Consider the following 22,949-nt stretch of genomic DNA (forward strand, 5'->3'; position numbering starts at 1 on the left):
GGAACGAGGATGAGGACGAGGATGAGGTGGAGGTCAAGGGGGTGGACGAGGACGAAGATGGTGGGGACGAGGATGATGTTGAGGGCGAGGATGTTGATGGGGAAGAGGACGACGTCGACGGAACATAGACTTGAGGACGTTACGGGGAGGAATTAACCTCTAGTGATGTGATGCCCAGTGAACCAAAGTCGACATGGGGCACGGGGTCGGCATACATCTAGTGGGAGAAGGCATCGCATTTCAGGTTGGGGCTTTCTTAGTTCTGGCAACCTAACAACGGGCGTTACAGCGACAGTCACCCCCGAACCATCCGAGCAGCGAATGGGTTTACGGGTGGCTAGAGCCGCTGGGTGTGGAGGCGATATTTTGCCATGTATACACGTTGCCTGCCATTGCTATTGACTTGGAAAGGGATCAGATTCTGTGGTACTTGATGGGCTTTTGCTATATATATATATATATTATTCAACGGGATATTTTGGGATCGACCGTTCACATAGGGTAACTTGTATTTAATGCTTCCGTTCTTGTTGGAATGATAGCCGCATCACCTTTCTGCCCACTCGTCGGAACCGATGATGGCCCGGGCCCTTAAACGGCGTAGAGTTGTTCGAACTGCCGTGTGTTGAAGGATGGAGGACGTATTGACCGCTTATAGCGAAACTCCCCGTAACTGCATGCCTCAAGCTTCAGGAAGGGCCCACAGCGCCAAGACCTGTCAATTATTCTCCAACCTTCAACACCGCTCCAGGCTTTTTCACTCCTGCCAAGGATTCTGCAAGGTCAATATTCATCTGAGCACACAGACGCATCTCACAGAAAATTGCTTGCGCTTGATGCGAACACGAGCAAGTCGCTGTTAACTCACTTCCCAAGCCCCGGACTGCCATGGACCGCTGTGCACCGGCAATTTCAGTACCAGGGTCATCTGCCATCGTGTGAATTTATTCACCCCAACACTCATGGTTCACTGATAACTATCCGAAACCTGCTTCTCAAAATTATCGTCAACCCATACCCAACTGGGAATCGAACGGATCAAGTCCCAAAATGGCAAAGAAGGGCAAAAAACACTAACAGCGCCCCGGCGTCCACACCGTCTGCCGCTCCCGCCAAAGCCAACAAGAAGGATGCCAAGACGAAGCCCCCTTCCGAAGGCGACTTTATTGTCTTTACCAACTCGGATAAGGATCCCAAAGGAAGACGAGGTGGTGGCGGCGGCCCCTCCAACACCACCACCGCCGCGCCTAGTAACAACGCCAACCCGTCCGAAACCCCCGATGGGCCGCCTCGCCCAACTGCCCGCCAGCTCATCGGCGGCGCTTCTTGGACCGGCAAACTGCCCGTCAACCTGCTCTCGGAGCACTGCCAAAAGCAAAAATGGGAGCGCCCAGACTACAACACTATCAAGACAAAGGAGGGCTTCTCCGTCTTCACTAGCCTCGCCGCCAAAAACCCCAAGACCGGTGAAGTCACCCGTCTGCCGCCCTTCAAGCTGCCGCCGAGCCACGTGCACCTGGCCTACAAGCCGACCGCACTCGAGGCGAAGCACTTTGCCGCCACTTACGCCCTGTATCGTGTGTGCAACATGAAGAACCTGCACATCTCGCTGCCGCCGGACTACAAGGCGTTGTGGAAGGACTTTGAGGCGCTCAAGAAGCAGGACGTGAAGGAAGGGAAGGGCTGGATGTACGAGGCCGATCCGTTCCAGGCAGCGAGAGAGCGGGAGGAGGCTAAAGCCACCGCCGAAAAGAAGAAGGCGCAGGCGCAGGCGCAGAGGGAGAAGGCTGCCGAAGGGAACCAGCCGGGGGTGTCGCTCGCTTTCAGGGGCAGCGGAGGTGGCGGCGGTGGTGGGGGTGGAGGGGGATCGCATTCCCTTATGAGGGGCTGGGCGACGGTGCCCAAGATTGAGATGGGGAATAGGACGCGGTCGCAGCTCGAGGACTTGTTGCGGAGGGAGACGGTGTGGAACCCCCATGGCGTGGTCATGCCGCCGGCTCAGAAGGCGGCGATTGTGAGGGAGTTCAAGGAGTTGGGGTTCCGTCAAAGCCACGCCGAAGAGGCGGTGGAGGAGTGCAAAGACCGCGAGGAGACCCTCGAGTGGCTGCTTGTCCACATCCCGGAAGACGATTTGCCGCGATGGGCTCTACCCGAGAGGTATACTGCCGGAGTAACGGTCGCAGCTACCGATTTGCGGAGAGAAGGCGTTATCAAGCGCCTCTCAGAATCCGGGTATTCAATAGATCTCTGTCGCCGGATTTTGGACGCCAACGGCGGCGATGAGGGCAGAGCTGCCGAGGCCTTGCAAAAATTGCTTCTGTCAAGCGGTACAGGTCAAGGTGCGGCCCAAGAGGAGGAAATCGACTCATGGAGGACCCCCGACGAGAGCTGGGATGAGGAAATGGCAACCATTGAGGCCAGTTTTGGGGACAAGTACACTCGCACTTCGCCCGAAGTATGCCAGGTACGGCTCGAATCGGTGGTTAACGGGCCCAATACCGACGTCGAGACGTATCTGCAGTTCCGGAAGACGCCTCAGTATCCGACTCATGTCGTCGTTTCGATCGTAGCTCCGCTGCCCGCCTACATCAAACTAAGCATCATCAAGAAAGCCCTTGCGTACGCAAGTGAATCGCTGCAGGGCGAGGAGGCGAAAATCTATTATCTCATAAGTTGGGTGCAGGAGAGTATCAACGAGATTATTGAACGGCCAGGAGCCCTGAGGGACGTTGCTGCTGTCTCATCAGCCGCTTCCGAAGAACCGACGACGGCTGCCGTCAGGACAGCGCGGCGGAGACCTCGGTACCCGAAGCCAATCAACTGGACGCCGAATCCCCATAGCAGACAAGAATGGGTGGCAAGGACGGAGGCACCCGGATACAAAAAGATGCTCTCACAGCGCGAGCGTCTCCCGGCGTGGCAGGTCAGAGCCGACGTCATCCGGACTGTCTCAGAGAATCAGGTCACCATTATTTCCGGTGAGACCGGTTCCGGCAAGTCGACACAGTCGGTACAGTTCATCTTGGACGACCTGTATAGCAAAGGCCTTGGAAACGGAGCCAACATTATCGTCACACAGCCACGCCGTATCTCTGCACTTGGTCTTGCCGACCGTGTCGCCGAGGAGCGGTGCACCCAGGTTGGACAGGAAGTCGGTTATACTATCCGCGGCGAGAGCAAAGTCACCCTGGACACCAAGATCACCTTCGTGACGACTGGTGTACTACTGAGGCGTCTCCAGACTTCCGGTGGTCGGGTTGAGGATGTAGTATCCTCGTTGGCGGATGTCAGTCATGTTGTGGTTGACGAAGTCCACGAGCGCAGCTTGGATACCGATTTCCTCTTGAGCATCGTCCGCGATGTCCTTTACAAGCGGCGGGATCTAAAGCTCATTTTGATGAGCGCCACCCTGGACGCTGCTTCCTTCAGGGACTACTTCACGGCGGATCGACAGAATGTCACCGTTGGCCTGGTAGAGATCTCGGGCCGCACATACCCAGTCCAGGACTACTACCTCGACGACGTCATCCGGATGACAGGTTTCAGCGTTGGGAATAGGTATGATTATTATGATGATGGGGCTAGCACACCCTCCGGAGACCAGGCGGATCCCATCAACAAGATTATCCAGAAACTTGGCACCCGTATTAATTACGATCTGCTTTTCGAGACGGTCAAGAGCATCGACGAGGATCTATCATCGAGGCAGAAGCTTGGCGGTATCCTAATCTTCCTCCCTGGCGTGGCTGAGATCAACCGCGCCTGCAACGCCCTACGGTCGGCACCGCCCCTTCACGTATTGCCTCTACATGCGTCTCTAGAGACTAGGGAGCAGAAGAAAGTCTTCGCCCCCGCTCCGCAAGGCAGGAGGAAGGTGGTTGTTGCCACCAATGTGGCAGAGACATCCATCACCATCGACGACATCGTCGCCGTCATCGACAGCGGCAGAGTCAAGGAGACCTCCTTCGACCCAGCAAACAACATGCGCAAATTGGAGGAGACTTGGGCGTCCCTTGCTGCCTGCAAGCAACGCCGCGGTCGTGCCGGTCGTGTCCAGGCCGGCAAATGCTACAAGCTGTACACACGCAACCTCGAATACCAGATGGCCGAGCGCCCGGAACCAGAAATCCGACGCGTTCCGCTCGAACAACTCAGTCTCGCTGTCCGTGCCATGGGCATCCGCGATATCAGCCACTTCCTCTCCCGCGCCCCCACCCCACCCGAGGCGACGGCCGTGGAGGGAGCCATCACCATGCTCCGGCGGATGGGCGCCCTGGATGGGGACGAGCTAACAGCCCTCGGTCAACAGCTAGCTATGATCCCCGCAGATCTGCGCTGCGGCAAGCTGATGGTCTACGGAGCCATCTTCGGTTGCCTTGACGACTGCGTCACTATCGCTGCGATCCTAAGCACAAAGAGCCCATTCTTGTCACCGGCTGAAAAACGCAGCGAGGCGAAGGAGGCAAAGATGCGCTTCGCTCGCGGGGACGGTGACTTGCTCACCGACCTGCGGGCATACCAGGAATGGGACAGTATGATGGCCGATCGCGCCATCCAGCACCGCAGGGTCCGGCAGTGGTGCGACGAGAACTTCCTGTCGTTCCCCACGCTGTCGGACATCGCCTCGACCAGATCGCAGTACTACACCTCGCTGTCCGAAATGGGCATTCGCCCTTCTACATCTCAGCCTTCAGCATCCACCCCGCTCCTCCGTGCCCTCACGGCATCCGCCTTCGCCCCGCAGCTCTGCCGCATCCAGTTCCCCGACAAGAAGTTCGCGACGTCAGTCTCCGGCGCGGTCGAACTCGACCCCGAGGCCAAGACGATCAAGTACTTCTCGCAAGACCACGGCCGCGTCTTCATCCATCCGTCCAGCACCATGTTTGACAGTCAGGGGTTCTCAGGGAATGCGACGTTCGTGTCGTATTTCAACATGATGGCCACGAGCAAGGTTTTTGTACGGGATTTGACGCGTGAGTTCCCCCTTTCCCCCCTTCTCTACGAACAAGGCCTTTTCGGTCTTTGGACTGCAATGGATAACAGACTCCCTCTCTTGCCCCCAACCGCCCTCGCGACACAGTAACTAATCAACCCCTCCGTACAGCATTCAACGCCTACACCCTCCTCCTCTTCACCGGCGCCATCGCACTCGACACGCAGGGTCGCGGGCTGTTGGTGGACGGCTGGCTGCGGTTGCGCGGATGGGCGCGCATCGGCGTGCTGGTGTCGCGGCTGCGCGGGGTTATCGATCGGCTGATCGAGCGGCGCATTGAGAACCCGGCCATGTTCAACTCGTCGGAAGGGCCCGGGGCCGAAATCATCCGGCTCGTTACGCGGTTGATTGAGTTGGATGGGATGGATGCGTGATGGATATCACGTCTTTCTTGTTGTTGCCGATGTTACATGAGGTTGAAGGTTGGAGGTGGCTGGGTCGTTGGGTTGCTTGGGTGTTGAATGAATGCTGAGTATATAGGATAGCCTGGTTGGTCTCGGGATGAATGCAATCAACGCAATTGACCGGCTCAACGAGGCTGTCGCGGCGAGTTGCATTGTCTAGGTACATACACGTGGGTGTATGTGGAAACACGGTTGGCTATTTGCTTTTGCAGGCCGTGGGAATAGACGAACTTGATCACGACAGCTGAGCCAACAGGGCGTTTGATTCTGACTACGTGAACGCCACACACGTCCATGATTTCACTCTGAACATCCATTATCTCTGCAATTTATGTCAACGACGTTGCCGTGGCTTCATTTGTCTGTCTGCAGGGAGCTACTAGTAGTTTGTATACCAGACACCCCATACATCCCGTCATCAAAACCTGTCTCGACTTTTCCTGCCGCCCACCACTTGGTGGGACCAGTAGCCAAAGACCAGTATCCACGGCAACCACCTCTCTTGTGACCATGCACTAGCAATGGCCGGTTCCGAGGCGATACATGCGCCCAGGTTTGAGCCATCTCGGCCCCATTTCACCTCTGGCGCGGCGCGGCTCGTGCGCCCCCACTGTCTTCGTCATAGGGTAGGAGCTATCAAGCTACCATTCAGACCCTCTTCTCCTTCTTGCGCTACTCGTGAGACGCATCCATGTTTTCATCAGGCTGGAGCTATCAAGCTACCAAAGGACCTGGCCGCTCCCTCTATGCTGTTATTCCGTGGGTTGTCGATAAAACAAAATTAAGGTAAAGCTTGTTGGGCTGTGGTGTGGTGTCGAGGGGTACGTGTGGGGGTTAAGGGATGGGTGGTGTTAGCCGAAAGCATAGACGTGTCGTGTCTTCGGAGTTCGGTGAAAAACGCAGCGGGACGGTAGGGATACCAGTATTGCATGGCTGGGGTGAGGGAAGAGGGCATGGTGCTCCCAGGAAGGCCGATGATAACAGCAAGGCCGACAGTGCATCGAGCCCACCCCTCAGCACCCAACCCGTCATATCCTTCCTTGGCCGGATTTCTTTACATGTCCATCGACTCGGCGCCGTTGCCACCAAAGTTGAAACCGCCCTGCTGAGAGCCGTTTGCGGCACCAAAGCCAAACTGTTGGTTCTGACCCATGGCATCATCAGCAGCGTTCTCCTCCTCATCTGAGAAGTACTTCTCGATGATGTTGTAGGCCTTCATGTAGATCTCCTCGTTGGCATTGGTCTGGCAGTCATGGATCTTCTCCATGCCGCCGCACTCCTCGATGAACAGCGCATAACGGTTGATCGAGTCGGAGCCCTCGCCAGACGCCTGCTTGTCGAGGTCGCCAACCTTGAGGATGTTCTCGAGACCGTCAAGCGCGACCTGAATGATCTTGTTATCAGGGCAAGCAAGGAGGTCACAGAGCGGCCTAATGCAGCCCTGGTTGACCAGGTACCGAATCTGATCAGGCTTCTGCAGACCGCCCGAGGTGGCGTTGCTGATTGCCCAGCATGCCTCCTTGCGAGTCTTCAGGTCGCCGTTGGTGAGCAGGTGGATGAGCGGCGGGATGATATTGGCATCAATGACTGCCTGGATCTGTGCAGAGTTCCCGGCCGTAATGTTGGAGATAGTCCAGCAAGCCTCCTTACGGATCCCATCCTTGTTGCTGCTCAGCAGCGAGAGCAAGCAGGGCAAGGCGCCACAGTTGATGATGACTTGAGTTTGTACATCATCGCCGGTAACGATGTTGCCGACAGAGCGGAGGGCGGGAGTCTGAACGGAGGTTGACGCATGCATGAGAAGCTCGACCAGCCGGCGCGGGATGCCCGCCTCGATCACGGCTTGGATCTTGTCGTTCGAACCGTCGGACAGGTATGAGATGGCCCAGCACGCATCGATCAAGACCTCATCATCCAGAGAATACACGAGCTTAGCGAGAATCGGAAGGGCGGGCTGAATCTGGGACACATTAGCATCACGTGATAGCGGACAGGAGTGGAGAAGAGGGAGGTCGACGCACCGTATTCCAGTCTGGCTGGGGCGTCTTTCCGCGGCAGAAGTTGCTCAAGGTCCAAGTCGCATTCCGAAGCATGCTTAGCTTGCGGCTGTCCCCAAGAAGGTTCAGCAAGGGGCGCAGGGCGCCCTGGCTCAATACATAATCTCTGCACTGCGGGCTGTCCCCGGCAATGTTACCAAGAGCCCAAACGGCCTGCTCACGGACGTCGGGCTCGGGGCTGTTGAGAAGTTCGACAAAAATGGGCACAGCGCCGGCCTCGATCACCACTTGGGTCTGTGTGGCGGAGCCGGAGGCGATGTTGGTGAGGGCCCAAGCAGCCTCGAACTGGACAAGTGTATGGGGCGACCGCAGGAACTCGACGAAACGGCTCACGACGCCAGTCTTGATAACCTCCTCGATAGGAGGGTTCCGCTCTTTGCTGAGGAGTTTCCGGAACTTTGTTGTCGCCTGAATCTGCAGGTCAATCTGCTCTGAGAAGACGCCAGCGACCATCTGGGGGAGGTCCTCGTTAAGCTACGCATTTTAAGTTAGCACCCGACTCTGGCAACGGCAGGCGTGATAAGGAATGGGCAGATGGTGCATGAAGCCGTTGAATAGTATTGCTGCAGCATTGCTGTGGTGCGATGATGCTGGTGTAGTGCGGGCGGCGCCGAATGCGGGCGCGGTCTCACCAGCGACGGCCACAACAGACGGCGGGGTACAAGTGGGGTGAATGTGCCATGGGAACTGCAGCTCTTGGATGCGGGGAGGCGATGACAAGTGATGATGATATGGGTATTCAGGAAAGGACAGAAGATATGACATACCTGAGACTCGCTCGGCGGGTTCTCATCGTCGCTATCGGGGGCAGCGCCCAAGGAAGCACCCGGACGGTCATCGCCAGTGCCAATACCACGGCGCTTGGCCAGGTTCTCCTCACGCTTCGCCTTGCGGATCTCGACCTGCTGCTCCTCGCGGCGGCGACGGAGCTCCTCGGGTTTGAAGGTGCTCTTCGCCTTGAACTGAGTCCGACGATGCTCGGGGATATAGCGTTCCGCCATGGTTGCGATTGTCGGTTGCCGTTAACGGCTAGAGCTTGAGTAATGGGAAAGGGAGGGGGAGCGGGCGGCGATCACTGAAACACAGCGACGAAGGCCGCGACAGTGATGTCGAACTAAAATAAATGAAGATATGCGCTGGAAGTCAGGTTGCCACAGCGTTGAGAAAAGCTATGTTCGGTGTGGCCCAGCACTTGGTCTTCTGAAAGGAATGGGTGGAAGAGTTTGTGATTGTTTTTGGACAATGAAAGAATTTGGAGATGCAGAAACTGGAAACAGAACGGGGCCTCTCGTCGCTCTCAGTGTTTGACCAGAATGGGGGGGCAGCCCAGTTTTACGCCCCACCAGGCCGAGTCATCGGCAAGCTGATTGGTGCCTGAGGCAAAAAGGCACAAGCAGCAGCGGGGCATTGCTCTAAAAGACCCACAGTGAAGCACGGACCCAGCAGCGGGGTCAAACTGCATGTGCACATGAAATGGCGATCGAATGGCGATTTGGTCATTTCCAAAGACGCGCCCACAGGCGCGTTTGTCGCAGCACCACGGCTCCACTGATAGTTGGTGGAATGGGACAGAAACCCAGAGACCAGCACCAGCAACACCGATCCACGCATGCCGATGGGGCTGCGACTTCGATTCCAAATACCGTCTCACTGGTTTTTGAAAATACTAAATAATATCTCTCCAGTCGTTGGCACCCTTCAACAACAATGACCGCGAGGGACTCCCGGAAGAGCGTGGGACTGGGAGGTGCTGCCCCACCGGAGCCCTCTCTTCCCCCCAAGTTTACCAACATCAGGGCCATCTTGGATGAGGATGTACCTGTAGGGAGCTTTGTCAATGTCATCGGGGTGGTAAAGGATTGCCGCCTCCCCATGCCAACAAGTCGCACCGGTGAGTTGCATCTGTTCGCAGTCTTTAACCAGAACCATTTCTCTAACATATCGGCAGACTATAAATCTACCATCACCCTGTATGACCTCTCCATTGATGATGAGAGTTACGGTCTCAACCTTGTTATTTTCCGTCCAGAGGCCTACATGCCCCAAGTCACCGTCGGTGATGTTATCCTCGTGACCTCTGCAAAGGTGCAGAAGTACCAGGCCAACCCCCTTTCCCTCATTACCAACCACGTAACTTCAATCCGCGTATACAAGGCCTCCAAGATCCCGGATCCCCCCCAATCCGCCAAAATCGCCCTGGAACCGGCACAAAAGGGAGATGGCCATGTGCCCAACCCCGAGGAGACTGCTTATGTCTCGCACATATATCACAAGATTGACAAGTATTCTCTCCCCGAGGAGACTGAGTTTCAGGCCAGAGCTGTACAATCTCTCAATATCAAACGGAAGTTCAGCTTGCTCAGGGATGTGGAAGAGGGCAAGTTCTACGACTTGGTCGTACAAGTGGCTAGGGAGCCCTACGCCGGCTTCGATCTGGTCACCCTGTACGTCTCAGATTACACCGAGAACCCACACTTCCACCCGCGTGTATGGGAAGGTCTATCAGAACCGACATCGGGCTATGGTGATCCGTACGGGTACACCACGGGCGGCGGCGATATGCCCCGCGAAGATTGGGTTGGGCCGTACGGGAAAAGGTCTCTTCAACTCACCTGCTTCGAGCCTCACTCTAGTTACATCCGTGACGAAGTAAAAGCCGGCCAGTGGGTCATGTTGCGCAACGTCCAGATCAAGCATGGCAAAAACGGCCAGTTTCTTGAAGGCTTCATGCGCGGGGAGCGCAATGCTTCTAGCACAACAATAAATGTGCATGTCCTCGAGACTAGAGACGCTGACACAATAGATCCAACCTTGAAGGAGGCGCTCCGCCGATGCCGCGACTACCAAAAGAAGAAAAAACGGCAAATTAAGGAGGTCAAATCGGCCCAAGCGGCAGGGCTGAAGCGAAAAGCTTCCTCTTCGTCAGGACAAGAAACCCGCCTCCCCAATGGGAAAGACCGCCGTAAGGCCCTCCGAGCGGTAAAAAATCAGGAGGAGGATGAAACCCCGAACAAACGGGGATTGCGACCCGATCTCAACCGCCATATTACCTGCGAAACCCACGACGCACCCTCCGCTACTATCGAATCCATCCTCCAGCCGACAGTACATGAGGTGACCAGCAAGAATCAAGCCACCGCCCTAGTGCTACCCTTCATTTGCGGCAAATCCCGAGCTTCCGCTCGCGTAATCGACTTTTTCCCGCCCTCGCTCGAAGACTTTGCCTGCGGCCGGAGACGAACGGAGTACGATGTGCTCTCCGACAACGAGGAAGACAGCGAGGATCCTTCGTCGTCACACGACGAGGATACCTCTAGCAGCCAGCTAATCTGGGAATGGCGCTTCGCCTTACACCTCGAAGACGCAGCCCTTCCTAGCGACGCAAAGGGGTCCGGGCCACGCTCTCGCCTGTGGGTCTTGGTTGACAACCCCGAGGCGCAGTGCCTAACTGGTCTTAATGCGGCCGACCTGCGCCAGGACCCAGACACGCTCAACAAGCTACGCGAGCGCATGTTTATGCTGTGGGGAAATTTGGAGGAGGTCAAGTCCCTGGCTGCGGAGAGGAAACCAACGGAAGAAAGGACGGAAGATGGCAAGCAACGCCGTCCCGGAAAGTCCCAACCGCCGCTCCCAAAGCCGCGGTTGCAGAGCTCCCCGGCTGAAGACGAGCGCGAGGGTAATGAAGAGACAGTCTCGAACAGCCCCTTTTCCTGCTGCATCAAGCAGTATGGAGTTTACGAAGGGAGGGAAGGCGAGGGTCAGTGGGTACGATGCTTTGGGCTTTTTGGGACCAAGATTCTCGTTTGAGGGTTCATGAATGTTAAGGCGAATGTGTTCGGGTATATACGTACGGTGCAGTGCCCCTGGAGTTTCAAGACGGCCGAGAATGGTGGTGGTGTTTGTAATTAGCCATGGATATACACCACTAAGGTCTTGTGAGGCTGTGATGCGACTGTAAGCTGGCTCTTCCTCGCATACACACATACAATAATAGCACGGGCAACACTCGAACTGTGAGGTCAGCGAAGCAGAATAGCCAGCGAAAAATATCTGGAAACTGATTCTACAAGAGCAAAGAATAATAGTGGTATGAACGAAAGTCAAGCCCAGTCTCATCACCCATACTCATGATACAACCGCCCCCCGCGTTAGGCGGGAAACGAAGAGAAAATAGGAACATCCGAGTAAAACCCAAGCACAAGCACCCGCCTCAATCTCCTAATACCGACTCATCTTCGTCCATCTTGTCTCCCCCACCGTCACCGTCCCCCAGCTCTTCATCCTCAATCGGATCATCCAACAACTCCCGTCTCCTCAAATCTTCCATCGAGCCCTCCTCCGGCTCGGGTTCGGCCTCCTCAACCTCGGATAACTCCGAGTCGTCATCCTCAACGACAATCTCTTCACTCAGCGCCGCCCTTTTCGACCCGGTCGCCGTCGACGCAGCGGTGCCGTTCCCAGTGGCACCCGCCGCAGCAGGCTTCGACTTGGCAGCAGACGCAGCAGCCTTCCCTTTCCCCTTATCCCTCTTCCTCCCCATGGCACCACCACCGCCGGCAGCCACCCGCTCCCTCAACTTGGCCTCGTCCAGGAACCCGACCGTCTCCCTCAGGTTCCCGCCCAGTTTCGCCTGGTTGCGCACCATCCTGCGGCGGAGCTTGCCGGCCTGCGGGCCGATCTGGTCGACCGTCTTGGCGAGGATCGCGAGCACCAGCTTGCCCGCCAGCTCGCACAGCGCGCGCTCCAGCTTGAGCTCCTTGCCCTTGCGCTCGGTGGGGCTCATGGCGGCGTCGGCGGCAGCTTCCTCCTCGTCCTCTTCGTCGTCATCGTCCTCCTCCCCGTCGTCGTCGCCCCCGTTCGGCGGCTGCGTCGGGTCCTGCTGCTGTTGTTGCCGCCGCTGTTCATCGGGCGAGGGCTCGTTCAGGGCGCGCTTGGTGACGCGCGCGTACGCGCGCTCGGCGGCGTTGTAGATCTCGATGAGCTCGTTGGTGAGGCCGGGCTGGATGGGTTCGTAGAGGGATTCTAGTTCCTGGTAGTCGTGGTGCGACTCCTGTTGTTGCTGTTGTTGTTTGACGGCCTCCCGGAGCGAGGCGAACAGCACGTGTAGGTCGCAGAGGGCGCCGGTGGCGAAGAGCCGCAGCTCGTCATTTGTGCCACGCGAGGAAAGCGTCCAGATCAGGTTGTCAGCGTAGGTTCGGCGGAGGGTAGATAGGCGCTCGATCGTGCGGATAGGGATGCTGGCGGATGATTGGACCGCAGAAAGGAAGGTGCGGACTTTCCACATGAAGTAGAAATGGGCAGCTTGGATCGCGTACGAGACGGCTTCGTCTTCAAGGTCGTCGAGGGCCTCGTCAACTTGGTCAAGTTTGCCGCGGTGGACGGTGCGAATGAGAAGTTCTATGACAGGGTTCGACGATTCTTCGGACTGGCCGTCAGCTTCGAGAACGTCGATGCATTCGGCAATGCCGGCGAGTTTGCTGATCTTGAGGAGAATGCTGCCCAGCTGGGAGACGGCTGCAGCCCCCATGTTGCCGCGGTCGTTTAGCTCTTGGGTCTTGTCCATATGCCGAAGCGCGTTGATGACGGTTTCCCAAAGGTCAGCGATCTTGGTATCTGTCATCTCCTCTAGCTCATCATACTTGCGAGCGTGCAGCAGCGCTGTTGTCGCTTCCGCAAGCACGCCTCTGTCGGCGTGCCGTTCGAACTGGGTGCATATCTCATCTAGCAAGCGGCTGTATGTAGTCGAGTCTTGACGAAGCTGTTGGAACACGTCGAGCGGCAAGAAGTGTTCCAGCCGTAGTACGACGACTGCGGTGCTCGCTTCGGCGCCATACTTGTTCAAAAGACGGGGGATGATGCTGGCTAGGTGCACGGCAGAATCTTCGGCGCCATCTACAGCATCTGGCCGCTGTTTCCTCCTGCTCCTATCGGTTTCTGAAGCAGAGGCAAGGCTCAACCTGACAGCAGAGGCAAGTACCTCAAGAAGCACCGGCTCCTCATTGCCTTCTGGAGCAACAGCGCTCTTGAGCGTTGCCTCGCTGGAAGTCCGCCTCGATGACGATCGTGATTTTGTACTCGTTGTGTGATCATAAAGCAGGTAACCCGACAAGAGTTCCCAGTTTTTGACCTGGTCAATCTTTTCGTACAGAACCTGGGCAGCCAGTGTAATACGGTTCTCAGGCGCCACGGCCTGAACCATCTCAACGGCGATATCGAGGCCACGAACTGGCAATGTTTGATTCTCCTCCTCGAGCTGGGCGTCGTATGCCGCGAGGAGCTCGGCGAGACACTTAATGCTGATCCAGTCCCTGCGGGGAGAGAAGTAGTCGTCATCCTCGTCATCCCCGAAGATTTCGTCGGCGGCATCGCTGCCTCCTAATTCCTCCATCTTGGTCTCGATCGAGTCGTTCACGCAACCGGCGAAGAAATCGATGACGGCTCTTCGTACACGAAGTTCAGAGTCGAAGACCAGCCGGCCGATCGAGTCGATCTCGTCGGGTTCAAGCATACCAGTGTCCTTGAGGATTTGTATGACCGAGATGGCTACAACTCGAACGCTGACGTCGGCGTCTTTGGTAGCCATCTCGACTAGGCGTGGCCGGAAGCGGTCGATAAAATGGCCAAGCTTCTCAGCATCGCGCTTCAATATACGAGCAAGCTGCTTCAGCACTTCCTGCCTCGTCTGTGACGTGATGTCGGACAGCATCCAGCCCAGGTACCGCAGATATTCGGGCTTCTCAAAGAATGTGGGCAGGAACCAGATCCAGGTGCCGAGGGCCTCAACACACTCGGTCCGGATTTTGGCGTCAATGTCGCGGTATCGGTGGACGAATACAGTTTCGAAGAAGTCCGTAACCTGCTCCTGGCAGAGCTGTCGGTTCTGTTCAGCTTCGTCGAGGTTTTTCTGGATTACGGCTAGTCGTTCCTTGTTTTTTCCTTTGCGGCTCTTCTCGGCGTCAACCTGCTGGGTCATCTTGGTGATGCGATCGTCGAGCTTCTTGGCGACTTCGACGAGAGCGGCCTCCATCGCGAGCGCGACAGTGGTTGCAGTGTGTCTAAACGGCCGCAGTGTTGACGAAGACATGGAGGCCACCCATCGCGCGATGTTCTCCATCAAGGTGCTGTCCTTGTAAAGTACGTCGGTCTCGTGGAGAACGGTCACGAGAGACCTGAAGAAGCCGATCAGCAAGTCGCGGAACGACTTGGTCGACTTGGCCTTGGAGATAAGGGGGTAGTCGGTGATTCCCTCCTGTAGCGGCCGACGTTAGCATGGCGCAGCACCCGACACACGTGCGTAGCCAAACATACCTCTGTGTAGACATTCTGTAGATCCGCCAGCCTGTTGGAACAGTTCTCGGGATCTCGGATATCGTCTTGGGTGACCTGCTGGTCGCACCCGGCGGACAGCAGGATGCAGTTCACCAGGTCGGTTACGGCAGCGGCATCGTCCTCTTGGTACTTGTGGTACCACTCTGTCGCTACCTTGTCGGGAAGATCCCCGGAGGCAAAGATGTCGGCTATATGGGCATGATTAGCACAGCACGAGCAGCCTACGCAGGCGCTTGCGGGAAGGGCACCCACCATAAAGCCCATCCGCGTCGCCCTGGGCAATCGCAATGCGCACCGCCTTCTTCGGGCGACTCGGCAGTTGTGCGCTATGCATGGTTTCACTTGCCAGCGCATCGCCGTTGATTTTGGGCTTTTTCGCAGCCGGTTTTCTCGACCTTGGCGCGTGCGACGATGAGGGCTTCTTCTTCTTGCTCGCGCGGCGGGGCTCTTCGGTAGCCGTATCGTCGGCATCATCATCATCAGGGTCGCTGACATCATCTATCTCGTCGGGCGACTCGTTCTCTGCGTCATCTTCGTCATGTTCCGCATTCCGCTTCCTCTTGGTAGCGGCGGGCGCATCCGGAGCGAACTTGGCGGGTGCCTTTGTGACGCGTCCGGACCGACGCGCGGTAGAAGTTGGAGCGGGCGAGCTCGTCGGGGTGTTGTCTGAGGTCTCCATGAGTGGTTGCCGTCCAAATGACATTACATTTGGGGTGTGGATGAGAGGACCGTCTCGAGAGAGGGCGGTGGGTTTTGGTTCGTTTTCGGCAATTGACGCGTCGAGGGCGACCACCCAAATCGCCAGATTATTTTGGCGGATTGGCACACCCAAACCTCTGGTCGACCCACAACGTCCCGCCAAGGCTAGCGCAATTATATGCAACTATCGGGACATGCACATACTTCAGCACCAATAACCAAGGAGAGGAGGGTAAAAGGATGAATAGTCTTTCTAGAAAATGTATATTGAAGAAAATCCGTGATATTAATGGATGACTGTGCTGGGTCTCGGTTAGATATCTTCACCAGGCAGTTTGCATGTCTGCTGTTTGGTCCCTGGAGCCCCCATCAGGCACCTGGGCTTGGCAGAGCGATCACAGAGTGTCTCGCCTAGGTAGTCAAGGGGAAGGGGGTTACCATCTCAGACACATCAGCGCCTGCTCGCCAAAGTTGTGTGCGATGCTGCCTTCTTGAGTCAACATGGATCCGATCCAGAGCCGGCCAGCCTCGACGGTGGGAGCACCGAACTTGACCACGACACATCCCCTGACACTGGCCGCAGACCAAAGCACTTTGCTGTCTTTCTCCCCCTGAAGCCTCTCTGCCCGCCACTTATCGAGGGGTGATAAACGATCATCCGACTCCTTCGAGTCCTTTGCGTCGTCATTCCGCCAGTCCCGAGCCCCGAGCCGGGGGAGAGCACCGAATTCAGCTAGGAAGAACTCCCCAACCGACTTCATCAGAGGGCCCCGCAAAATGAGAGTCCCGAATATGCTAAGCCCGTTCATCGACTCGCGCAGGGCCGGGAGATGGGGGTGGACGCTCTTGCTATCGAGGATCGCAACGTCTCTCACGAGCAACCGGTCTTGAGTGGCCTGGTCGTCGGCCATCCTCCAGACCTCGTTGCGGCCCACCCATTTGACGAAACTCCAGTGCTCCCCAAGGGCAGTTCGCCCCTCGGTGACCCAGTCCAAAAGGCATAGCGATGCGTTGTGTGCCAGCCTGAAGATCTGGATCTGCTCGTAGACGCTGTGTGCAAAAGGCTGAACCGGATCCGGGAGGAGGCAGATAGCGGCGTTGGTAGCAATATTGACGCGCATTGTCTGGCGAGTGACAATGTCCGGGCTTGCCGACTTGAAGATCTTGGTGTGCCCCTGCGTGGCCAAACTCAGCCTGGCACCGGTCTTGACCTCGATGGTCAGGTTGACTTGGTCACCCCCCACCAAACCGCCCCCGTACGAGAGCAAGTAAACCAGAGCGCTGGTCTGGGGGGGCCGCTTTGGGGTGACGAGCTTGAGCGGGTACTGGTATTCAAAAGTCTCAAGCCCTGAAACGCCTGAGGGGAGGCGTCGGACGACGATGCATCCCTTGCCATCGGCAGAGGAGGATTTGGGGAATGGTGAGTTCATGGTGCTTGTCACCTCATGCCGATTTCGAGGGCATCCGGGTTGCAACAGTCCAAAACAGTCCAAGGACGTGAGCGAGCAACTGGAGAAGAACCGAGTGGTGCGCTATCACCAAAACTTGGGAACCGCCCGGAACATGCCAAGACTTCGAAATCGCCCTTATCGCACAGCGACGTGCCCCGCGCTGGCGCTTGGTCCCCCACCTGTGATCCCTGCTCCCATGCTGACGTTCGTAGTGGGGCAGTCAAGAAATGCAACGGGCAGACGCGACTTTCTCTCCTCCTCGTTTCCCGTTTACAAATTCGCACCGATCATCACAACCACGCTGATCCATCACAGATGCCTCCAAAATCGACAACACGAGGGCGGGGACGAGGCCGTGGCCGGGGAGGCGCAGCCCGCGGTGCGGCTGCCGCTGCGGCTTCCCAAGATGCCGTGCAAATATCAGAAGCCGATGAGTCGACGCCGTCAACGACAGCAGGCGCCGCCAATCCCTCAGGGCCCGCACCCGTTCCGGTGATGACAATATCTTCCGGATCGACACCCGAAGTCGTCACAGCTTCAACATCTTCTAGAGTGCCCAGCACCACCCCCGGACCGAGCTCATCGACTCGTGCATCTACCACCAGCAAGTTCAAACCCAAGGCTGTCCGTCGGAGTGAAACAGAGCGTGCTCGCTTGGCCGAGGAACAATCGAGGATACAGGAGCAAAGGAACGCCGAGGAGGCAAGGCGATTAGCCCGCCTCAACCGTGGCCGAGGTCGGGGGCGTGGTCGCGGCCGTGGAGGGTTCCTCCGTGGGAACTTGAGGAATTCCACTGCTGCGGGGCCGCTCTCGGCGGGTGTAAGCTGTGAGTCGCTATTGCTCCAAACCGGATTGGTCTGTATTGTGCACGTCGTCTAACAATTTGATAGTCGGTGGAGGGGGTGCCTCAGGCTACCAAGGTGCAGGCGGCTACGCCGTCGCCTCTGGCTCCATCTCTGGCTCCGGCTCCGGCTCCAGCTTCGTCAAGGGCGAAGGCGGTATTAAAGGGGAGGGGTCCGTATACGACGCGTCGGGCATCATCGACAACAGTAGAATCAATGCCGACATGCTCTACAACTACGTCGAAATATCCGATGAAGAGGATCGCGCCTCAATTACATCAACGAAGAAGAAGAAGAAGGCCGTTATGCCTATGGGTATCCGGCGAGTGGAGCACAAGGATGAGGGGGTCACTATGACGACCGCTGCCGAGATTGAGGCCCAAGAGAAGGCCGGCGCTGTCGAAGTGGACTCGGATGAAGAAGGTCTATTTGTTGGCGGGCCTGCACAAGTTGAAGATCTCGAGGAGCCGGCCCAGGACGAGGCCGCCCCGGTGGTTGCGCAGACACGCAAAATCAAGCAGGAAGAGCCGGAAGGCGGCGCAATGGACCTGGACGTGATCCCCGAGGGAATCAAGGCACCCGACTCCCCCGAGCTAAAGAAGAAGGTGCTGGTGAACGAGCAGAAGCTTAAGAAGCCGACCGGACCGAAGGATACCGAAGCCGAAATCCTTGCACAAGACCTTCAACACATGCTCGATTTGTTTACCCTCCAAAGCGACGGCGCGGTGGCCGAAGATGGGACAACGAACAACGCCGCGCTCGAAGGACACATGTTCCTTTTCCAGTTCCCACCTGTCTTGCCACCGTTGCGAGTCGTTCCACGCGACGGCACCTCGACGAACCCGATCCCGATAAAGCCGGAGCCGGATCACGATGTTGACATGCTGAACCAAACGCCGGTGAATATTGACCTCACTGGGGACAAGGAAGATAAGGCCAAGAAAGAAGACGCTGGTGACGGCGAGGATTCTGGTCAGGACGAAGAGGATGGTGATGAGCTCAAGGAAGGGGGGTTCCTTGGCAACCTGACTGTGCGCAAGTCTGGCAAGGTCGAACTCAGCTGGGGCGGGCAGCAGCTGGCAATGATGCCGGGCATTCAAACTAACTTCCTGTCGACGGCTGTGCTGATTGAGCAAGCGGATGTCAAGCCCGGCGATCCGAGTCAGATGGCCGGTGTTGCGTATGGAATGGGCAAAATCCAGGGGTCGTTTTCGCTCGCCCCGGTTTGGGGAGATGAGGAGGAGTGGGTGGTGGATCCGAAAGATCTGGAGCTCCCTGGGCAATAGAGAGAGGATGGGTAACAAGGGCGGTGATAAGGTGTGACCTGTCGGTTGCCCTTTGACTGAACAAGAAGGCCCGGTATCGAAATAGTTCGTGTTGGGATATTATGTCCGAGGAAACGGAAAAGACAACAGGGCTACCAAAAGCGTATAGACGGATGGTGTATGGATTAGATACCCAGATTCAAGCACATGGCGGATCGGTTTGGGCAGAACCGACAGCCCCGTTACCTTCCATCTCTGTCTTCTGATCCGAGTAGGCAACATGATAAAAGTCATATGCCGAGTCGGGCCTACCCAGATATTCAAGCAGCCGACACGAACAGTCGGCCGCAATAACCCGAACCACATCCCCGCGTTTCCCGGCATCTCGGCATTCCCTCTTTTCCCCACACTCCAATGCTACATGAACAGCAGCTATCCCAAGACGCGGCATTAGTTACGCCGGTCATTGACACGTCTTGACTTTCGGTGCGTTTTAAGACGAACGAGGGGAAAGGAACAGTTCAATTACTTTCGCTAGTGGTTCCACAGACTTACAATCGTCGACGTGCACGAGTGTTGCCCCGAGTGTGTCCTTTACCTCACTAGTTTATCCAGGGCATATCTCTAACACCGGTACAATGGGGGGCGTACAAACCAACTCTGAAGAGGGAATCCACCTCATCATCATCGGTGCCGGCCTGGCAGGGTTGAGCGCCGCGTTGTCGACCAAACTAGCAAACCCAGCACATCGGGTGACTGTTTTGGAGGCTGTAAACGAGCTCCAGGAGGTCGGAGTAAGCTATACCATAACCCCCCAACCCCGGCCCCCCGCCTTCCATTCCTTTGCTCTCAACCAACCCAAGGCTACACCACACTCCCAAGCTCAAGCCACTCCCTCTCCCCAGACCAACCCAGCTCAACTCAACCCCACCCGGCCTCCCAATTCACACTAACCACCCCGATCTAATCCCCAGGCCGGTCTCCAACTCACCCCGAACGGCACGCGCCTGCTCAAGGCCTGGTCGCTGCACGAGCAGCTCGCACCGCTCGCGGCCGTCCCGTCTTCGCTCTCGGTCCGGCGCTACGACGGCACCAAGCTGCTCGCGCACGAGCCGGCCCTGCAGGCGCAGGTGCGCGAGCGCTACGGCGACGGCGCGCCCTTCTGGGACGTCCACCGCGTCGACCTGCAGCAGGCCATGGTGGCGCGGTGCGAGGCGCTCGGCGTCGAGATCCGGCTGGGCTCGCGCGTCGTCGCCGTGGATTTTGCCGAGGCCCGCGTGCGCCTAGCTCAGGGAGGGCTGGTCCTCCGCGGGGATGTGGTGCTGCTCGCCGATGGGCTGTGGAGTGCCATCCGGCCGGCGTTTTTGGGTAGGCCGAGCCCGGCGGTCCCGACGGGGGATCTGGCGTATCGGATTAGTATCCGTGTGGATCAGTTGGAGGGGGAGGATGCGGAGGAGCTGAGGGCGTTTATCAAAGACGCGACGGTTAACTTCTGGGTTGGGCCGCGGGCGCATTGTGTTGGGTACTCGGTGCGAGCCGGGGAGATGTATAATTTGGTGTTTTTGTGTCCGGATGACCTGCCCGGTGGCGTGATTAAGCGGGAGGGGGATATGGACGAGATGAGGGCGAGGTTTGGGGGGTGGGACCCGTTGTTGGGGCGGTTCTTGAAGCAGGTAAAAGGGGTGGTGCATAAGTGGCGCTTGATGTGGCTAGATGCGCTGCCAGAGTGGGCAAACGAGGAGGGGACGTTCTTCATGGCGGGTGATTGCTGCCACCCAATGTTGCCATATTTGGCACAGGGGGCGAACTCGAGTCTTGAGGATGGCGCTGTGCTAGGGTCGCTGCTAGGAAAGGTGAGGAGGAGTGAGATGGCGAGGCAGTTGCCAAGTGTGTCGACGCTGTATCAGAAGTTGCGGATAGAGAGGGGAAGAAAGATCCAGCTAGAAACGTTCAAGCAGAGGGACGATTCGCACATGGAAGACGGAGAGGCGCAGGAGAAGAGGGATGCTCTAATGGTGAGCATGCTGGGTAAGGAACTCAAGGCACCGTTCCCGAGCCGGTGGACGTGTCCTGAGATCCAACCGTTCTTGTATGGTTATGATGCATACGCAGAGGCCGAGAAGGGGTATCGGGAGAATCCCTTTTGATGAGTAGATGATAATATTATTGAACGTGGCCGTCTTTAGGAACTAAGGGGTAAACAGTGATTTTCCACACATATGTATTGGCGATAAGATCAATTAATCCCGTGATACCAATCCGTCGTCAATCTCGGGTACGGCCCAATGGGAACGGTTTGTTGTTGTCTTACCTCGACCCATTCCTCTGTAAGACATGTTTCCAACCCCATGTCTCAGATTATGAACCATCACAAGCCAACCTCAGATCTTCGCCCACAACTTAAAGCCTACCACGGCGCACCTCGTCGCCACGAACATCAGCGACGCCAGCACGATCACTATTCCGGCCCAGATCTGCGCCCACAAATAGCGTCCCCCGGACTTATCAATTATGGCACCGGCCGTCGGCGGCCCCGCAAGCGAAGCAAATGCCACGATGGTACAGACCATACCGAACCGCGTACCCATTTTCCTTGGATCCTTGGTCAAGCTAGCCAGCGACCCGGCAAATAGCCCCTGAGCGGCGCCAACTGAGAGGCCAAAGAAGACCGAGAACACGTACATGCCCGTCCGTGTCGTCACACCGGTCCACGCAAAGAGCAAGCACCCCATAACTAGCGTTTGGAAGGCATACAGATTGATGGGCCCAAAGTACCGGTCAGCGAGATAGCCCGTTACCGGCCTGCTCGGCACACTCATGCCGTTTGTGATGAGGAGGAGCTGCACCGAGTCCGTGGTCGAGAAGTGGATGGCGTTGCGGGCGTAGGCATTGATCTAAGAATGGTAAGTTTGTGTGCTCCCCTATACGCCCAATGAACAAGCATGAGTACTTACGTAGAAGAAGCCGAAATAAAGTGCCCAGAAGAAAAGGAAGGCACCAAGCATGTATAACAGGTAGGGACCCTCTTTGAATGCGTCCCACTCGATGATAGGGCCCGACCGTCTTGGCTTCAACTTCGGTCTCAACATCAAGACTGAGACCATCGACACAAACAGCGCCACGAAGGCAGCACACCTGACTGCCCACGGGAACCCAATTTGCGGGATCAGGTATTGGATCGTCGCAGGAAAGATGACACTTCCCAGACCGGTCCCGGTTGCCGAGATGGCGAGCGCCGAAGATCGTTTTGTCACAAAATATGAGTTTATGACGGACAGCGGAGGCATGAAGATGATGCCTAAGCCTAGCCCCGTACACAGTCCCTGGGCGAGGAAAATCTGCCAGTACTCCGTGCAAAGACTCGTCATGAAGGTCCCAAACACAACCATTAACGAACCCACAATGATGGTTGACTTTACATATCCAGCATCTGCTAGTCTCCCAGAGAAGGTGCACATAGCGAAGGCGAGGAAGACTTGCAGGGACCCAATCCACGATATCTGTGCCTCGGGGAGCTTGAGTGTGTCTCGGTAGTAGAGTTGATAAACGCCAAACGTCGATGGGTAGCCCCAAGCCATCATGTTAATAAAAATACCCGCCAGGACTTGGGTCCAGGCAACGAGTCCTCCGTCAGGAGGCTGGAACTCTTCTTCGGCTGGTGGAACGGCATCCTCGCCCCCTGATACCGAGACGTCATCGAGCCGTGAGGGCATTCTCTCCGCGGGAACCGCTTTCTCGGCGTCGGGTCCGGCAGTCATGTTGAAATGTGTTTTGGCGGCTCCTCCCAACACTTGATCTTTGCGAAGGGGTCAGCATGCGCGTAAAGGGTGTTCATGTCTATCCGGAGAGGCCGCGAAAGGACCATTGAGCACGGGAGTCTCCTCGCGTTCAAGTCCCGGGAAAACTCCA

The 22,949-nt window shown here is 57.0% G+C and overlaps 8 protein-coding genes across 8 annotated transcripts; 4 read left to right on the plus strand and 4 right to left on the minus strand.

Annotated features, from left to right (window-relative positions):
- Window positions 1-578: 578 nt before the first annotated feature.
- Window positions 579-5,804, plus strand: B0H64DRAFT_387469 (P-loop containing nucleoside triphosphate hydrolase protein; the record flags this gene model as incomplete). The annotated part of the gene is made up of 8 exons (XM_062803205.1): window positions 579-600; window positions 1,044-3,673; window positions 3,710-3,796; window positions 3,836-4,387; window positions 4,418-4,798; window positions 4,832-4,855; window positions 4,895-4,973; window positions 5,105-5,804. The coding sequence occupies 8 exons, from the start codon at window positions 579-581 to the stop codon at window positions 5,365-5,367; spliced, it is 4,038 nt and encodes a 1,345-aa protein (XP_062662657.1). The 3' UTR covers window positions 5,368-5,804.
- Window positions 5,805-6,316: 512 nt separating this feature from the next.
- B0H64DRAFT_93112 (armadillo-type protein) lies at window positions 6,317-8,746 on the minus strand. The gene is made up of 3 exons (XM_062808981.1): window positions 8,222-8,746; window positions 7,419-7,928; window positions 6,317-7,357 (listed from the first exon to the last, which is right to left on the minus strand). The coding sequence occupies exons 1-3, from the start codon at window positions 8,453-8,455 to the stop codon at window positions 6,452-6,454; spliced, it is 1,650 nt and encodes a 549-aa protein (XP_062662658.1). The 5' UTR covers window positions 8,456-8,746; the 3' UTR covers window positions 6,317-6,451.
- Window positions 8,747-8,956: 210 nt separating this feature from the next.
- On the plus strand, window positions 8,957-11,498 carry B0H64DRAFT_472321 (uncharacterized protein). Its single transcript, XM_062807930.1, has 2 exons — window positions 8,957-9,345; window positions 9,403-11,498. Exons 1-2 carry the CDS (start codon window positions 9,162-9,164, stop codon window positions 11,259-11,261), a joined length of 2,043 nt encoding a protein of 680 aa, XP_062662659.1. The 5' UTR covers window positions 8,957-9,161; the 3' UTR covers window positions 11,262-11,498.
- B0H64DRAFT_472322 (uncharacterized protein) lies at window positions 11,499-15,731 on the minus strand. Its single transcript, XM_062807931.1, has 3 exons — window positions 15,036-15,731; window positions 14,763-14,971; window positions 11,499-14,703 (listed from the first exon to the last, which is right to left on the minus strand). The coding sequence occupies exons 1-3, from the start codon at window positions 15,484-15,486 to the stop codon at window positions 11,665-11,667; spliced, it is 3,699 nt and encodes a 1,232-aa protein (XP_062662660.1). The 5' UTR covers window positions 15,487-15,731; the 3' UTR covers window positions 11,499-11,664.
- Window positions 15,710-16,998, minus strand: B0H64DRAFT_387475 (UreD urease accessory protein-domain-containing protein). Its single transcript, XM_062803206.1, has one exon. It carries the CDS (start codon window positions 16,910-16,912, stop codon window positions 15,917-15,919), a length of 996 nt encoding a protein of 331 aa, XP_062662661.1. The 5' UTR covers window positions 16,913-16,998; the 3' UTR covers window positions 15,710-15,916.
- Window positions 16,999-17,144: 146 nt separating this feature from the next.
- On the plus strand, window positions 17,145-19,292 carry B0H64DRAFT_387476 (RNA polymerase III RPC4-domain-containing protein). Its single transcript, XM_062803207.1, has 2 exons — window positions 17,145-17,759; window positions 17,824-19,292. The coding sequence occupies exons 1-2, from the start codon at window positions 17,249-17,251 to the stop codon at window positions 19,059-19,061; spliced, it is 1,749 nt and encodes a 582-aa protein (XP_062662662.1). The 5' UTR covers window positions 17,145-17,248; the 3' UTR covers window positions 19,062-19,292.
- A 150-nt stretch (window positions 19,293-19,442) lies between these two features.
- B0H64DRAFT_387478 (uncharacterized protein) lies at window positions 19,443-21,265 on the plus strand. The gene is made up of 2 exons (XM_062803208.1): window positions 19,443-19,834; window positions 20,015-21,265. The coding sequence occupies exons 1-2, from the start codon at window positions 19,679-19,681 to the stop codon at window positions 21,185-21,187; spliced, it is 1,329 nt and encodes a 442-aa protein (XP_062662663.1). The 5' UTR covers window positions 19,443-19,678; the 3' UTR covers window positions 21,188-21,265.
- Window positions 21,266-22,948, minus strand: B0H64DRAFT_387479 (major facilitator superfamily domain-containing protein). The gene is made up of 2 exons (XM_062803209.1): window positions 21,995-22,948; window positions 21,266-21,934 (listed from the first exon to the last, which is right to left on the minus strand). Exons 1-2 carry the CDS (start codon window positions 22,796-22,798, stop codon window positions 21,422-21,424), a joined length of 1,317 nt encoding a protein of 438 aa, XP_062662664.1. The 5' UTR covers window positions 22,799-22,948; the 3' UTR covers window positions 21,266-21,421.
- Between the last annotated feature and the right edge of the window lies 1 nt (window position 22,949).

The sequence above is a fragment of the Chaetomium fimeti genome (assembly GCF_033439085.1).
Source record: "Chaetomium fimeti strain CBS 168.71 chromosome Unknown B0H64scaffold_2, whole genome shotgun sequence".
NCBI classification, from domain to species: Eukaryota; Fungi; Ascomycota; class Sordariomycetes; order Sordariales; family Chaetomiaceae; genus Chaetomium; species Chaetomium fimeti.